The sequence below is a fragment of the Rhipicephalus sanguineus genome, chromosome 3, assembly GCF_013339695.2.
Source record: "Rhipicephalus sanguineus isolate Rsan-2018 chromosome 3, BIME_Rsan_1.4, whole genome shotgun sequence".
Lineage (NCBI taxonomy): Eukaryota > Metazoa > Arthropoda > Arachnida > Ixodida > Ixodidae > Rhipicephalus > Rhipicephalus sanguineus.
Window position 1 is genome coordinate 35955408 of NC_051178.1, and position 18414 is coordinate 35973821.

Genomic DNA, 18414 nt, shown 5'->3' on the forward strand with positions numbered 1-18414 from the left:
GACGTGGAGCCGATCATCCCTGGCTAGTTGCGTGCAGCGCGTCGCCTACTCGGCTCGCGGAGTCACTGCCGGGCCGCTTGCTGTATGCCGTATGCGCGCATTTGTACGTTCTTCGCGCTTGCTTCACTCCGGACCGTGCACGGGTGTGGCGACTAGCCTCTTCGTTCAACGCGGCGAAAACAAGCATTTTGCAAGCAACGAGCACTCGATGTCTCCGCGATGCTCTCGCGGCCCTGCACGACGATGCGCGGCGCACTTGAGTTGTCACGTAGTCAAACACACAGTATATGCTCGCTGTCAGTGCATCGACGTTTCTCGGTGCCCGCGCCGCTCAACAACAGCGAGCTACTTTCGTTTCTACAAAGCGACGCGCACTTTAAAGCGGTCTCGCACGACGCGGCGGCGGCGAACTTGCGAACGGCAGGCAGCATGGCGCGCTCGTACCGCCGTCAATCCACAGTGTACGGCGTACGCCACACGCGCAGCCGAGCGGATATCTACAGATGACTGTGATAAGGTAGTCGGCTATAAGTCATAATGGCACGTTCATCGGCGGCCGCCACCTCGCCTTCGCTCTTTTCTGGTGCTTATCCGCGAAAGCATCGCCGCGATCGCGCGGAAGTCGTAATCACCGATCGACCGGTCTCTGCCGTTACCGAAAAGACGGACGACCTTTTGCCGCACATTGTGGCGACGACGAGTTTAAGGACGCAGTGAACCTTTTTGCGATGGAAAGTTGTCGCGGTTATCACTTCTTGCATTTATGCCTTCTTGCGTTCCAAGGCATTGTTTGGTTCATTGCAGGCGGTCGTAGCTGCAGAGAACGGCGTCAGGATAGGTTACCGTGCGAAAGCTGACCGCAAGGCTTCATGCTGCCTACTATTTTTTTTCTTCCTCACTGCCATTCTGCCACTGAAGAAACGCCTGGAAAGTGAGCGACCTCGCTCGCAGCGTCCGAAATCTGCGTGCGGTGCTCGCCGATCTGGGATATCTTAGTCCTGTCGCGAGTTAACTGGAGTGGGGCACGCGCGAGCGCGCTCCCCTGTCACGCTTTAGAAGGAATGTTTTAACTTTTTTTCGCTTCGTATGCGCCATATTTTTACCGCGACCGTGTCTGAAGTGTTCGTTGTAAAAGTAGGAGGCTTTGAAAAATGTTCGTAATATGTGGACGCAGCATCAATGGTTAGCATAGAAAAATCGTAAGTGCACCAAAATATGGTCGTTATAACCGATAGATCGTTATAAGTGGGTTCGACTGTATTGGCATACTGTATATCTGTTCTTCCAGCTAAATTATTCAAGAAGTTCTTTGAATGATAATTTGATTGTTAGCACAAGTGATCTCTATGCTGTCTTCCGTTTGCATCCCACACATTACATGGGTTTGTGTATAGGTTTTCCTCGTCTGTTTTCTGTAATATGTCTTTTGTAATCTGCTCCTAAATTCATTCTCTGCTTTATTCTTATTTTTTAACTGTCTGTGACATTGTTACTATTGCGGCGAAGCGTTCGAACTCTGTAATGGGTCGTCCTCTCGAGCGCCTTCTAGTGAGTCGTCCTCTTCTCCGAGAGCACGCTTCTCGTACTGAGAGTCTGCGCTCCGTCTTGACTGTCGCCGTTGTGCATCGTCGCTTAGTGCCGTCAATAAACGCCTTAACCCTATGTACATATCTACATTGCATGTGAGTTTACTTTCATGTCAAGGCCATGTTGAAGACAAAAGTAAAATAATCAAAGCTGGCCTATACCGTAACAAAAATTCTGATAACAATTTAGTAAAATCCCGCAATTGAGTTTGCATTATAGTAATGCAAAATTATAAGAAAAATCTTAAAAGATATTAGGAATGGGATTTGAGAAACAATACCAAGTACTCCATTTTTCTCATGAGCGTCTCCACGAGCCCTTTTGTGCTGTTTTCCATAGACACTGAGTTTTATATTGTCTGACCTTAACATCTAAACTGACGATACATGATGCTCTATTGTCATAGCTGCCGTCTGTACCGTCTTTATACAGGGTGTTTCATGTAAATGGAACAAAATATTTACAAAGTTGTGTGGCTCTCGTGTCTATAAGCAACCCCATTTCCTTTTCCATTGCTTTATAGACAGCACCATGTTTGACGTCTGCATCCCAGGTCAGTGGGCATGGGCTGAAGATTGCCGTTGCTAATGCTTCATGCCGCTTGAGTTACGTCAGCGAAAAGCTGGTTGAGATACAAAATTTCAAAAATATTTCTCAAGTTAAAAAAATAATACCCTTTTGTAACTTTCTCTATGCTCAGCTAATACATAGGCTTTCAAATGAAGTATCGTGCATGCTTTTAATCCGACCACCAAGGCAAGTTTTTTCACGCTGAATACAGAGCTTTTCTCCAAAAAAATGATATTCGCAATTTTTTTTCAGACAATCTGCTACACCTTCAGCGACTAAATTATTTTTCTTTTGTAGTATGTCGAACAGGCCACCAGTGTATGATTTCTACCCTTTGAGTTTGCCTTGTTCCTGGAAAAAAATATCAAACTTTGCAACTTCATTCAATTTTGCTTGTGCGAAAAGCTCACGAAGAAACGATATACATAAATAAGTCATTATTTTTACAGTTACATCACTTCATTAGCTTGCCGGAAATACAATTTTATCGAGTGGATCCCATAAACTTCCTTTGAAAACAATTGTTATTTGATGCCCTTTAGCTCAGTCGGCACAAAACTACAGACTCTCACAAATACCGTATAAACGCATGTAAGGGCCGCACCCGTGTAAGGGCCGCACCCCGTTTTTTTGAAGTGCATATTCTAAAAAAAAAAATCCGCGTAAGGGCCGCACCCACACTTTCCTCAACCAATACGTATTCAAAATGCGCGCGCGCGTAAGCTTCTAGGCGTAGTCGATAGATGGCGCAAGGAAACGCAACCATCATCATCGTCACCAGAGTATAAATATATATTTTTGGATTTTATTCGTGTTAAGATGTTCGTGAAGTGGGCTAAAAATTTTAACTTTTTTATTAGTATTCATAGACTCGCCAACTAAAGGTTAAAGCAGGATTTTATCTTTAGCTTCTCACATCTCTATACAAACGCGCTATCGGCGCTATCCATATCGGCATTAGCATCACCAACTTTGGCATGGCGTTCGCGTTGTTCGGTTTGTGCAGTTTAGCCAGCCATTTCAGGGTTCGTACAGGCTTTGAAGGCAAAAATTCAAGGGTTTTTAAGGACTTTCAAGGCCCGAAAAAGTTTTTTTCAAGGACCCATATCAATAATTGATCTCGTACTCGTCATAAAAAAATGACAAATTTATTGAACACTTATTGAACAGCCTAAGACGAGTTGAATTATTGAACAGTCTAAGACGCGTTCAAGACTACAGTGAGGCAGATCGAAAGTGTTCATGAAAGTGCCAGCAGTTTTGCGGCGATTCCTTCGTTGATATTTAGCAGTTCTTGTGTCTTGTTTTTTGCTGTTTTTCTCAGACTATTTGACTTCACTATGTATGTGACATCACCTGTCTCTTCGGCTTTCAAAGCCAATTCATCTGCTGAAGTTGTCAGATCAGCAACTGTTGCTTCTAGCTTCACTTTCTTTCTCCTTAAATTATCGATTTCGTCCTCCACAAGGCGCCTTTTTGAATCATTCGCTTCTACTCGTTGCTTCCTCTTCTGCTCTTCCAAATGCGCATGGTAGCGATGCCTTGCAGATGAAACAGAGGTCTTCAGTTCCTTTGTTATAGGGATGTTAAGGATGCCACCTGCCTTATCAACGGCGTCACATATAGCACGTTGCATGATGTATGACAGGCTTTTGAGGTTTTCTACAGAAACTTGCTTGTTTACACTAAACCCTCTCTCAACAGTTGCCTGGCCATGGCTCAACACAAGCAAAAGTTCCACTACTCTCCACAGCTCACTGTACGATGAGTTGAACTTGAGCAGTTCTAAAAAAAATATATCTAGCCTATCCGAACTCTTTTCGAACAAACGCAGCTTGTGCTTCTCCATCTGTAGCATTTCGGCATACTCGGCAAGTACAGTGTCTCGACGGTAATCAGTCAACCTTTCAGCAGCGATAAGTGCATTCAAAACATTCTTCAGACCTGCTAAACACTGGTCCGGCTTGGTGCACATTTGCCGAGGATCCAGCGAGGAGAGACCTCTAACCAAGGGGAACTTCAGCGGACTCTTCTCAAGAACCTTTTTCGTCACACTGAGAAGGAATTGCTTACACTCCATTTTAAATGCAAATGCCTCTTTTGCACTGACCTTAGACTTCTTCAAAATTTGCTCAGCTGTATGTCCAATGTCCACTTTCTCAAGCGCAGTGTGATTGTTCACGTCTTCAATGTTGATTTTCAACAGGCCTGTCAGCCCATTTGATGCAGAGAGAACTGAGCACTTCAAAAACTTAGTAAGCAACTTCCGGACAATTGCTTCAAGATCCCTTGCGAGAAAAAATACAAGTGGTTGGTCCACCTGATATTCTGTCAGGAAAGGTTTGAGAATTAGTGCAATCGCAAGGGCGAAGTTCAGTTTTGCTTGAATTAGCGGGTCCCCACAGAAATTGTGCAAGTTCTGAAACGAAGCGCATTTTGGCTGGTTCACCTCTTTACGTCTTGCAGACTCGATGTACATTGCCACATCAGGCCACAGGGCCAGTGCACGTTCAATCACTGGAACGTTTTCGACCCAGCGATGGGCAACATACCTGAGAGGAAACATTGTCTTCCCGGTCACCATTGAGAAGTCCTCTCGCCTGGCTGGGGAATCTTGAAATAACACACCTAGACTAGACAGGAGAATGTCCAATCCCCACTTGCTGGCAGTTACACCTGCTCTGTATGCGTTGTGCACCACGTGTAGACCACAAGTGCCTAAATCAAGGCAGTTTACCTGATAGTTTTCATGCAAGTGCTTCTGAAAGCTTCTGAAAAATTTCAAATTAACGTTTGGTCCGTCCATAGAAACTTGAAGAATCTTTGCAAGTGGCAATGGCTCCAGTGCCTTCAACAATTCATCTTCAATGTCGTCCGCCGTTGCATGGCCCATAAAAACGGACGTCAAGTACCTGGTAGTTATCCTTTGAGATGCATCCCAGTATCTGATGTGAACGTCCATCTGCTTCTGGTGGAGGTAATCATTTGCGGATTCATCAAACAAAACCACGTAGCAATCACACTTCTCTATTGCCCGGTGGACGGACGATAGAAAGAAGGGGCCCAAACCATGGCACGCAAGGTACGCGCACTTCTTTTCTCCACACGTAAAGGCCTTCGCCACTTCGCTGTCGGGAAACATTTTCCGGAACAGTTCGCTTGTGTGTGCGGATGAGCTGTACGAGTAATGTGAGGTAACAACCTTCAATGCCCACAATATCTCGGCTTCGGTCGCTGCATCGTGGGCCTTGCACGCGGTATTCAAATCCGAGGACTGCGTTGGGACTGAACGAACGGATTCGGCACTCTCGCGGGGTGTCACATACTTTATCAAGGAGCTACTTGCTGCGTCCTTCAGGTTGCCGATGTGCTTCGCACTCCTCTGGTGGCTTTTTAGCGCAGACTCCCCCATCGATGAGACATCGAATGTCTTTGCACATGGTCTGCATCTAGCCCGATGCGAACTCATTGGGTCCGGCGCGACCCAGTCTTTGTACGCAACGTGGCTGAGCCACTATTCCTGGAAATTGCACTGCCCGGGCATTGCGCACAAACACAACTACGTCCACGTCCAACGCGCGCGGCATAAAACGTACTCCGATGAAGCGAACGAGAGGTGGCGAACAAGCGGGCTAAATGTCCATCGTCGATGAAAAACGCACACACAATACGGCAACACGAGTGCTGATGGCGGACTTGTGGTACACTCCACTTGTGGCGAATAACCAAATCAGATTGGATTGGCTTGGATCGGAAAGCGACCTACGAACGCTCTCAATGTTGCCGGTTGCTGAACGAACACTCGGCACCGCTGAAGTCCATAGACCTTTCACATTCTCACGGTGTTGTTGTTGGCGGTAGTTGTAGTGTGGTCCCTAGAATATGTTGCTAGTCTGCCGTCTAACGGCGCGGAGACGGCGGACGAACCAGCGGCACGGACGCGGCCGTGCCCCTGGTTCATGCGCTGGGTGCCAGGGGGCGCCACGATCGATCGGAGCGCCGTGACCGCGGAGCATGCATCATCGGCGCGGACGCGGCCTTTCATGGAGACGGCAGACTAGCCAGTATTCGAAGTATTCTGGGACCATAGTTGTTGGAGAAAGAATGAGACGCCTAATTTCTGCAGCCCATAAGGGAGCACGGCGCAGCGTCTCACGGTGTCAAGCAGCGACAACTGCCTCCCCTTCCGACTCGCTCTCAAGCGCAGCCTGAGTCTGCCCCGCAATGTTCTTCCACACTTATAAGATTTACAAAGCCACTTACATTTAAGTACATTAGCCACGCACCTTTCAGCGAACAATGTGCGAACGCGATGCGTTTTTTTTCCCCTCCGCTAATCGCCCGTCGTTAGTGAGCGGGGGACGCCGTTTCACCGGGCGCTGAGAAAGCGTTAGCAATACATGGATACCGGAAACAAACGTTACCTAATAAGATTTGTCGGCCGCGCTTCAATGGTTGTCGCTACTTAACAAAAGAAAGAAAAATAATCTAGGGACTTAAGGCGCCGCGGACGGAATTCAAGGGTTTTCAAGCACCACTTTCAAGCACCGCAATATTCAAGGGTATTCAAGGCCTTGAAAATGACACTTTCAAATTCAAGGGTTTTCAAGGTTTTCAAGGACCCGTGCGGACCCTGCATTTGCTGTAGTTTTCTGCACTGTTCGATGACCTTCGTGCTAGCTTGTTTTCTACACGGCGTTCACGTTTTGGCAAGATGGGCAAGTACCTGAATAGCTACACTGCTGGCTATAAGTTGAAGGTGATTGAGTATGCTCTCGAGCATGGGAAACGTGCCGCCGGCAGAAAATTCGACGTTGACGAGAAGTGTGTTCGACGTTGGTGTGCTCAAAAAGAAGCCTTGCGAAACACCAACAGCACTAAGCGCACTTTCCGAGGAGAGCAGTGCAAGTTTCCCGATTTGGAAGAAGACTTGCTCCGCTATGTGACTGAAGTGCGGAATGATGGTCTTGCACTCACAACGGACATGCTGCGTGTGAAGGGACTAGCCTTGGCGACTGTACTTGGGTGGATCCTATCTGCGTGGAGCTCCGTGTCGACGAACATTGTGTCCCGAAGTTTTAAAGTCACCGGGATATCTAACAGCTTGGATGGCACGGAAGATGACTGCTTGTGGGGTGACGGCGCTTCGCAGCACACCCATCTCATCTCGGACTCCAAGTCTGAGGACTCGCCGAGTGACAACGATTGAGCACGTATGTCGCAAGAAATGTCGTATACTGCAATAAACGCTCTTCGTTCGCTAACTGGTGCGTTTTTACTTAAAAGAAAAAAAATGTCGCGTGTATGAGCCGCACCCTGAAAATTGGCCCTCATTTCTCGAAAAAAAAGTGCGGCCCTTACACGCGTTTATACGGTAGGCGGGAAAATTTTTCGCAACAGAAATAATCAAGCAGAACGAGTTTCGAACTTCAAGAAAAACGTGGAAATTTTTTCAGCCATATTTGTGATGGTCGGAAAAACGCTGGATGATTTGGCATGGAATGACCCATCTCAAATACTTCTTGCCTGAGTATCTTGTATCGTATCGCGATACAATTTAAAAGTATCTTTGCCCAGCCCTGCCCATGTGCTGTCAGGAACGAAGTGGGCATCACGAACCCTTTCATAACAAATGCGTGCGTATGGTACAGCAACAGTACAGTGACAGCATCAGCTTATTTGGCGATGTCCTGCACACAGCTATAGACAATCGGCATCACACAGCCGCAAATGCCACGTATCGGCGGAGATTCGGCGATGGGTGTGCGCATCGTTTACGTGCGCACACGCATCGGGGAAAACCGGACAAGTCGTCTGCTCTTCCGCCACAGTCTGTGTTCCACGTCATCGTTTCTGAACACTCCATGCGAGAGAGCTGTAATGTATTCCGCGCTTTGCTGGTATCAGCGGCGCTCATCACGAGACGCAAATTTGCAAGTGGCGGTTGGCACGTAGTTAAGCGGGGTTCGCGGCAAGTACCGAATGTAGTATTTGCGAGAGCTTAGACGCGCACCAAAATGCCTGATAGGTGTACTGGGAGGCATTAAAGCTATTTCGAACGTGGCTGTGGCAATTTGACCGCTTGAGCAGAATAAAAAAGCGTGAATTCGCTTTTCGGACTGCCCGATTTTTTGGACCCCAGGGAGTCCGAAAAAGCGGACGTTGCCTGTAATCTGCAGGGTTCCCGGACATTAGGGCGCGGCTTGCGCAAGGCAGCGGCTACGCGCGCAATGCACTAGTTATATAAAAATAACAAAAGAAGCGCGTGTGGCAATATGACCTGAGCTTCGTAATGCAAGGCACTGTGGGCATATTGAATGGCTCCCCACCTGTAGTAGGCCGTGTCCCATGCTGAAGGGATCCTGTGTTGGCTGGGCACTGTTCTCAAGGGCCCGACGCACGCTGTACGGTGAATATGGCAGCCCACGGGCCACCAGTCCCGAGAGCAAGAGTGCTGCAGAGTCAAACAAGTTAGAAATCTGAGACCAGTGGGCTAACAAACAAGACCCCATACTTTACAGCAAACAAAACTGAGTCGAATATAACACAATGTAATAGCTACAACATATGGAGCTATCAGATATGTCCTATGCCATTAAGAACCCTTGCAACACATATGAAAAGCTTCTTAGAAAAGACAGCATTTTTACAATGCAACAATACACCCTCTTCATAATCTGCAAGTGTGCTCCCCTGCACTGCGCATTCACCCCGCTAATGCCGGCACCTGTTGTGCTTCAAGTCGAGAGGAGGTCCTTGTTGAACGTGCGGGGGTTGTCTATTATGCGTGTTTATATTACCAGGGCTGTGGCTACATTTTCCACGTCATAGCGCAAGCAAACTGTGCTTGAACACGATGTCTGCAGAAGTGACTAGCCGCCATTAGACTGCATCGCAGAAAAGCTCGCTTTACAATTGTTATAAGGGTCTATTTTGAGAATTGGATACACTTCACTTAGCATGACCATTATGACTAACAAAACATATAGTGATCTTAAAGGACCCCTGACAGCGAATGTTTTGTTTGCGACTTTTTTACTGTATTTGGAGCTTTGTCTGGTCATCCCAAAATTGAATCGTAAATGCTCTAATGCATTGTATAATTAATGTTAGCGTAATTAATTGAGAACGATGTTGCATCAGTTCAAAACGCCCGCCTAAATACCATAAGAAACTAGCGCCCCACAGCGAGGGAGCGCTGAGATCACGTGCACTCAAGCTTTGGTGCCGTTGAAAGCACATTTTTCAAATCGGGGCCCCGCGCATTGAAGAATGAAGCTATGCGGATGCTTTGGCATATTAAGTGTGTGCCCCCCCTCCAACCCCCTTCTCAGGAAAAAGAAAAAGCATTCCTGGCTGCAGCAGCCAGAACTACGTTGAGAGCAGCCAGACAACCGAGCGAGACGGGTGACGAACAATATTGCTCGCTGGTTGCCACTGCACGCCCCGCAAATCTTCTCTGACGTTGACAATACTCGCTTTACTCGTGGAACATTACACGGAGCCTTGGTCTACGTCATACAAGTGGTGATTTCGCGAGGTGCTGCTCAGATGAGCACTCATGCTTACTTTAAAATGAAATTAAAATACCTTAAAGCTTACGTCTGGCACTAATAATTGGCCAGAAGCACACCCGTATATAGGACAATCACACACAAACATCCTGAGGTTTCAATTTTGCTGTCACGGGTCCTCTAAAGGGCAGGGCCTATCCACGCGCTATCCACACACCCGCACCACACACCCGCCCGGTCGAACGGCCGAGAGCGGCCACCCCTATGATGTCACGAAGAGCGGTTCTCAACTTTTGCAGCCACCCGGCCGGCTCACCAGGCTCGCCTCTCATTGGCTGCTCGAAGGCGGCCGTCTTCACAGCAAACATGGGGCTTGCTCGAAGCGGGCGCGAGGCCTATCGCTGCAGCGACGTGAAAAAACTGCCAATTTTATTGTTGTGATCATTATAAGCGCTATACAACTCCCGCAGAGATGTTCATCCAAGGTAGCCAGCCCGTGTGCACTTCCTGGCCCCGTCAGTGCGTGCAATCGTCAACGGAAACAAAGAAACGGTCGCAGTGTAGAACGTGTGTTGTGCTCATGCGAGTGTCGTCGTTTCATGTATTTTTTTTTGTAACGTGCGTCTTTCAAGTGTAATCGCAAAGACATTAGAAGATTTCCATGACGTAATCATGCACCGTGCTAAGCAGGATATGCGTTCAATGCGCGCCGAAGTGACAAGTGCTCAATCCCGACAACAAGTGTTCGCATCGGGTGTGTTGTGTGTGTGTGCCGTTCGTCACGGCGAGTAGTAGGTGAGCCGAAGCTTCAAAAACGATGATACGATCAGGATGGTCAAGTTTTATTGCTCCGTCATTGTTGTCATTCGTAATGCGCAACGTCATATGAGTGTTGTTGTGCCCAATGGTATGCGCTGTGGTGAAACTTCAGCATTTCATTATCCATTTAAGCAGCTACGCTATAAGGCAAACCCTTTCATGCATGACATCACTGAACACATTGCAAAGTTTATTCAGCTGATTATCTTGGTTTTGTTTGAAATAATCTACAATAACTGGCCAGCTGTGTAAGTCATTGTATGCATTTTCCATATTTTTCTAGCCTCTGTTGACCTTTTGACCACTTTATTGATGTACTGTAGAAATGTAGTGGCAGATGGTCAGCCACCTGGGCCTTATTTTGTAGGCATTGCTGCCCTCTGTGCACTTGTAAACCTCGGTCCTCAATAAAAAAAATACATGCATGAATTATATGTTGCACTGTACATCACCACTGTGACAAGAAGAAAGAAGGTGGTTTTGCTGAAGTCGTATTTGATAGTAAAATAAGAACACCAAGGGATGGAGTATTTCACTTATCAAGAAATAATGAGATCATCAAATAATCATTTTCGTGGGGTGCTAGCGGGACTGCTGGGCCACTGCTGTTCTGCTTTATGATAGGAGACTGTACCAGAAAGACAAAATGTCTAATCATACAGACTCAAAAAGGGTGTGCAATTTGCTGATCATGCTTCAATATTACAGGAGCCATACGTAAAAAAACACTGACTTCGAATTGTTAGCAGAGGACCATTATGGACCTACCCACTACATTTACGTTACATTTTTCACATTACAACTACCACAGCTGAAGGAAAGAACTGGCTCAATGGGCTGGTAAAGTATGGCTGATATTTGATTTTGTACCTCATCTGTGACAAAAACCATTAGCATGCCAATGCCCCATCTCAACACCACATGCCACAAGTTCAGACAGTTGTCATTGGGAAGAAGCTATATGCACACAGCTTATGCTTAATCGGGCAAGGCGTACAATGTTGCCGCAGCCCACACGCATTTCGGTATTCACTTGAATGTTGTCATTCCGCACCATGACAGTGTGAATGTAAAGTGTGAAGGCACACATTACATCCACATAAACAATCGGAGTTCAATCGGAGAAGTCAGTGTGGAGCTCACCTACGACGCCAGCTGCATGTGGGGAGCTCATGGAGGTGCCATTGAGGAGTTGGCTGCCCTTGAGGGTCCAGCTGGCCACCGAGGTAATGGCGCCACCGGGGGCACACACACTCACGCCTAGGTCACCATCTGGGCTGCCCCACCACAGTCACTCATTACGGTTGCATAGAGCCACCTGACAAAGTCTCACGCGGCAGCACTTCATTACAAAGACAAATATAACAATTCAAATTTATCCACATGTGCAAACAAATGAATTCTTTCACAGGATCGAGAAAAGGACCGAACAGACAACCCCTTAACACTGAGCTTATTATAAATGAGCACAGAAAATTAACATGTTGAAAGAACACAAAAAAAGGAAAAGCGGCATTATGCACATGTCAAGTTGAGGGCAAATTTTCAAAAATAATTATTGTGACAGACGCAAAACAACTTTCTTTACATCACATGAAAAAGCAAAGGAAGTTACCCACAGAAAGACATTTACATTTGTAGCCAGTAATTGTCTAGAGCTACATAACTGCAACTGACTGTTCTAGATAAGACGAAAAGAGGGAGTTATACATAAAACGCTTTAGCTTGGTAACCAGTAACTGTTTAGGGAATTCAGCTACTGCTACAGTAGCTGAATTTTTAGGCATTGCATGCCTAAAAACTAGAGCTGTGCGAATAGCAAAATATTGGGCACGAAGCAAATTCGAATATTAAAGTTAAAACGGAGGCATCGTACAAGGCGGGGCCGGCATAAAATTGAGTCGTACAATCAAGGTTTTTAATACATTATTTCTATGTTGGTTTTGCCGAGACCAAGCCAATTCGTCGTAAAATGCGGGTTGTCCGGGGTACGTATAATCGAAGTTCCACTGTAGTTCTTGAATAAGCATGAAAAGAAAAGATGCAACACTGAGAGCTACAGTGCATTTGCCAAGGCAGTGAAGGAGAAAGCTGTGCCTTAGCATGTAGATGCATGTGAGCCCAAGTGCCAGTGCACATGTGCGTGTGTCAGTCCCAACGCACTGCATTTAGACATGCTAGTGCTGTCTGCACACGCGCAGGCAGGTTAGCATGAGCGCACATAGGTTTCCAAGCATACGTGCGGTTTAGGCTTAACAGTCTGTGACTTACGAGGGCCCCCGGGAGGTCCACGTGTACCCCAGGCCAGGCATCTTCTCCCGCAGAGAGTACTCGGCCAGCATCATGTCTGGCGAGACGTAAGCTCCAACCGCTACAACAGACACAAAAACACAACTTGTTACTGCACAGGCGGTACTCATGAGAGCCACACCTTTAAGATACGCTGATACAACTGGAAAGTAAGGTGCGAGAAAAGCATGCAGCCACTCATTCACACCCTAATGACTGCCTCAATATTTCATTCTCTACAAAAAGTAGAAAAAAATCCTTATATACTGATTTTATACTTAGACATGTCTTATATACAGTCAACTGCCGATTTTTCGGACGCCCGATTTTCCGGACATGCTCGAAAATTCGGACACTTTCGCGGCACCGTCACCAGCCCCATAGATGTCAATGGTCAAGAACATTGGAAATTTCGAATGCTAAAACTCTTCAGCGTCCGATTTTTCGGACGCTGAAGAGTTTTCTTGCTGTCGTGGGCGCATGCGCAGGCGTGCCCTTCCCCCCCCTCTCCCTTCAAACCTCATCCAGCCACTCGCAGGTGCCACCACACTAACCACGCCAGCTTTCTAGAAAAAAGAAAAGGAAAAGACAAAAAAATCTGCTTTTGCGCTGGCAACGCCGCTCTTCAGTTGTTGCAGTAGTCTCTGCACTGCACTTTGTTAACATGACACCAGGTGACGGCACTAAAAAAAATTAAAAGTCCTTATTTTGTGTCATTACGCTTCGAGTTTGCGCCGCATATAGAGTTCGCTCTTCGTTTTCGACGCCGTGCGCACGTGCATGGTTTCACTGTGCACACACACAGCAGCCCCCGATGAGGTGCAGCTTTGCAACTTTTCTTTTAATTCGGACAACTGTATTGCTACTACCAAGGAGATGTCAGATTAGGCACCGATAACTGTCCGCGACCAAGGTGACAACGACGGATCTTCGGTGGTTGACTTGGCCGTCAATCTCGAAGGTCACGGCTAGACCATGACGAAGCAGCGCAGTATTGATGTCGTACGAACGTTGAGTATTGCCACACCTCATGAATAAGCAATAGAGCAAAATAATGCAGTTTTTCATTGCTAAATGAATGTTTTGGGTGATCTCTGCCTTCAGTTCCCCTTGTTTCATTTGTGCGTTTTTCCGAATTTTCGCGCTGAAACTGCATATAACGAGAACCTGTTTGTAACGAATTTTTTCGGGACTTTGTCAATTTTGTTATATCCAGGTTTAACTATATATTCTTTGTGTTTCTAAGTTGCCCTCCCAAACTTAAAGAACCCTCATCAGGCCACGTAACAATTAGTTGCCCAATAGAGAGTGCCCAAGTGAGAACGTTGTACCATGAGAATTTTTCAAGTTGATTCAGTACAAGCAGAGGTAAATATTTAGAAGCAGTATGCAAACGTGATGTGAGGAGGCGAGCTTTACACCGTTGTCACTTGACCTGTCTAACCTTCACAAGCCAAACTCCTTCCCTGTGTACTGAGGCCAGAAGATCACATGACGCACATGCATTCAAGCACAGATCACAATGCGTGGGCCCTCTTTCTTTCTCTAGAGTTTATGCTGTGCTGAAATGCCTCGATGTACTCCTTGCCCAATGTTCTTTGCAGTGCAGCACAGCTCCATCTATATAGGCACACCTGATGCTGTACATCATGGCGCCCGCAAGGAGAAGAGCAAACGCCGTTCAGCTTGAAATTTTAGCACTTTCCATGGCACGCAGCGATGTTAACTCTTGGCAGACACGATCGTAAGCACACGATGTAAGCATTGTGCCCCAAAATGGCCAAACCTAGTGAGGGACCCTTTAACGAATAAGCCAACCAGCCTAAAAGAAAGTTTTACTGGAACACATACAATGCAGCTCCACACCAAGGATGAAAAGCTGTGAAGCCTAACAGCATAACAACGTTACTGCACAAAATGAAGTTCAATTGGGCTAGTTGGTGGCTATTCATCGTTGCTTCTTGTGTTGGGTATTACAGTACAAAAAGGAAAACCAAGAACAGGCTGACAACAGATGGTGCATAAAAGAAGACAAATTGGCTTAAAATTTTATCCCACACATCCTAATTATACCCAACAGACAATAAGCTAAGGAAAGCATTATTTGTTATTTTATAACTGCAGTGTAATAATTATGGCATAAGTGGAAAAGAATGAAAGTGGACAAAAAAAATCCCACACAAAGCTAGTATAGCACGAGACACTACCCATGGACAGAGAGTGGTTCCCACCTGAAGCAGTTCGTGAGAGGAGCACTTACCAATAATAGAGGAAGTGGGCATGGTGCCTGGCGCATTGACTGTGGAAAGTGCAGGGCCATGATTGCCTGCGCTGTTGAGCATTACCACTCCATGCCGGTCAATCACCTCATGCATCAGCTCCATCAGTCGCCTGTCAGAGGAGGTGACATGATCAGTGGTCATAATAGAGTGGCCTGCTTGTTACGTTCCAATAATTAGACTGACATGAAAAAACAAGTGGCAGAAATTTGGGGGAATCATCGTGCTGTGAAGCATTGCATGAATCTTTGTAGCACAAGGGCCTAGGTGGTGAGGTCCATGTGGCTGTGAAAATCGTTCAGTGGGCAGATGACATTCAGTGGGAGATGACGGGCAGATGACGTGATATGCACTCATGCTCACGTGAGCGCATATCTTTAGCTGTTTCATAGGGACGTTTTTGCCAACTATAAGAAGCAAGTTTCCTTTTCAATAAACTTCAGTTTTCAGTCAGCACCTGTCCCATGTCGTCTCCTCTGTGTCCTGTTTTCCACTCGCCATGAATCTATACCAGCTCAACCAGTACACAACTTTACTTCAGCTCAAAGGGTCCCTTTTGCATTCGAATAAGATGACTCGAAGGCACAAGCCGTCACTGTCGTCTTCTCAGTCAATGTATTGATCTTCCCTCACCCCCCACCGAAAGCTTTCAGCACTTAAAGGAGTACTGAGACAACTTTGAGACATTGCAAAAGGGGCACTTTTCGTTTCCTTGGTATGCAGCGTCAACGCTCTCCACAAACCGGAGTCAGACAACATGCATAAAATATTTTATTGTGATAGCAATTGTATGGACACTTTCGGGAGATCTCTGCTGTCGCCATCATGTCCCGGATATGTATATGTATGCATATATAAATAAAAGCAACAAATAAAAATAATTCAGAAGAAAAAAATTCCGAACCGCTCGACCGGGGTTTCGAACCTGCGACCCCTCGCTCCGCATCTCGCTGCCTTAGACAATTACGCCATGCCTCATTCGTTCTCCAGGATACTAACGGCAGGATACAAGCACACACGACGTTGGGTGAAATGCACGGGACGCGACACATGGCGAAATTAAAATTATGCAAGACGAACGAACGCCATGCTGCATTGTTGCCCCTGCTGCGTTTGCGTCATATTGCTGACGACCGACGCTAGTTTTCCATTTTGGGGTTGCAGTGCCACACCACTCGTGGTCAGTCGGCCAGGGAAAAAGAAAAGCGTCTGGCTCATGGTGGCACGAGCTAGTGTGAACGCTTTGGCTCTTGTAGACTTATGCAACAGGAGGAAAGAAACGAGACGGCTGAAGCAGTATCACGGTATATATCTTTCACCGTGACCAGAATCCCGAGGCTAAAATTACAGTGCAAACGCACAAGACACTCCGGAAGAAAAGAAACGACACAGGCACTGACTAACAAATGCTTTATTCTTTCATACGCCAATGCATATACAGTATAACCTCGTTACAACGGATCTGTTTACAACAGACATTCGGATATTACATACCAATTTGTGGCATTATGCCGACCTCCGTATGTCTTCCATTGATTGAGCTTCGTTTACAACGGATTCTGGTACAACGGATATTCGGATATAATGGACTAAAATGTCCGGCCAGCAAGGTGGTCAGGTCTCCTTTAGAGCGGACTTTTCTACCACGGACATACCAAATTCAATAACTTCCGACTTAAACATCACTTAGCACATACTTTCGGGACGGGAACAGCGCGCCGCAGTTATCGACGTACCGATTTAAGAACGAAGGCCACCGATCTCCGGTCTGTCAATGATCAGCTATGCCTAGCTGTAGCGACAAAAAATCGGCGCGCAGCGTGCTTGGTGTTGCGTTTTGCGACGCTGACACACGAAATTGCTACCCGCTGCCACTGCTTCTCCGAGCGGTCGCTGCGCGGCGAGCTTGGCCGGGGGGTCCGCTGCCGATGCGCAAAATGCCCATCCACGGTTCTGAGGAGCCAGCGGGTACGGGCGATGCGATTCGTTGCTTGCGACGAAGGACACTGCGGCTTCTTCGCTTTCGCATGTACGCTGGCGCGATATGTTCGGATTTGTCTCGTACATCAGCACCGTGAGCGGAGGCCTAGCCACGACATCGAGTAGAAAACTCGGTTGTGATGTGCGTGGCCACAGTGCCCGATATTTCAAAGTACGTCATGCTCGATTGAGAGTACAAAGAGTTGTCCCGCGGTGGTCTTCGTCACGAGTGCCAAAGTGCTAGGAAGAACCTCTAACAGCGGGTCCAACGAGTCAACGCTATTACAGTCTCACATCTGCGATGTTCGCGACGAGTGCAGCGCACTATCGTAATCTGATGATTGAGCTTCCGCTTGCAGCTGCAAAACTAAAGCGTTCTAAATTATCGTCGACCCGTGAACACAGAATGAGTGTGAACGCGTCACTAAGTAGCGCAATTTTCGACAGCCACGACCTCGCGACGCACAAGCACCAGACAACGATCCCGAAGCGAGCATCATGGCAGAAGCAGCCAATCAGAGGCCTTGAATTGAACTTCAAGCACGTGCTTTTCGTACGCTTGCAAGTGAATGGAGGAGCTAGCTGAAATGGAGAACTTCAATGCGGAGAAATGCTCTTTATGACGAGCCCAAAATGGTGGCGCCCGGTTGCGCCGTTGCCGAGCTATAACTTTGAAAAATGCTGTTTTTTTTTTTGCTATTTCCGCCATTTTTGCCAAATCGACAGATGAAAAAAAATTTTTTATAACACATCAACACAGTTTTCAGTGAAGATATTTTGGAATCGGATAGAAAATGGGCTGCAGAAACTGAAAATGTGATGTTCCAAAAATCGCATTTTTTTTTGGTCCCCCTGTCATGTCATGTCATAAGACCATGTTTGTGACTGGTAATTGTCTCCGGTTATAACAGACCCATTCAGTGTTTACATAAAAGTCTGTTGTCACAGTACTTAGATTTTACATATTCCCTTTAAAACAGACCAAAATCCTCTTCAATATGAAGGTCTGTTGTAATGAGGTTATACTGTATAAGCCCAAGGCAAACTTACCGCACATGCACACACAATAGCTCTAAACCAAAACGTGTAACAATGATGATAGTATATTAGATACGCAAAGACATGAAAGTATATACAGATGGGTGCAGGCATGGAGGAAGCAAAACTAAGGAGAGGCCCTATCGTATTTCAATGCATTGCGAAAAGTGTGGCGGAAGTGACGTCAGATTTATGGGGCAAACAAACCGGTATGGGGCAAACAAAACAGCAGACGCCCCGCGGCGTGCTCTCCGCGGTGGTTAGCTTCTGCACAGATTTGAGGTCCCGGCGTAAACTTAGCGCGTATTGTGCGGTTCGCACGCAGTAAAATGTTGCAA

At 46.7% G+C, this 18414-nt stretch overlaps 1 protein-coding gene across 1 annotated transcript in view; it reads right to left on the reverse strand.

Annotated features, from left to right (window-relative positions):
• Window positions 1-18414, reverse strand: part of LOC119386556 (tripeptidyl-peptidase 2) — a 218980-nt gene that overhangs the window by 121759 nt on the left and 78807 nt on the right. The window contains exons 9-12 of the mRNA XM_037653838.2: window positions 15040-15170; window positions 12762-12861; window positions 11634-11767; window positions 8487-8611 (exon numbers count right to left, since the gene is read on the reverse strand). Of these exons, the coding sequence (XP_037509766.1) occupies window positions 8487-8611; window positions 11634-11767; window positions 12762-12861; window positions 15040-15170 (490 nt within the window). The remainder of the gene's footprint in view (window positions 1-8486; window positions 8612-11633; window positions 11768-12761; window positions 12862-15039; window positions 15171-18414) is intronic.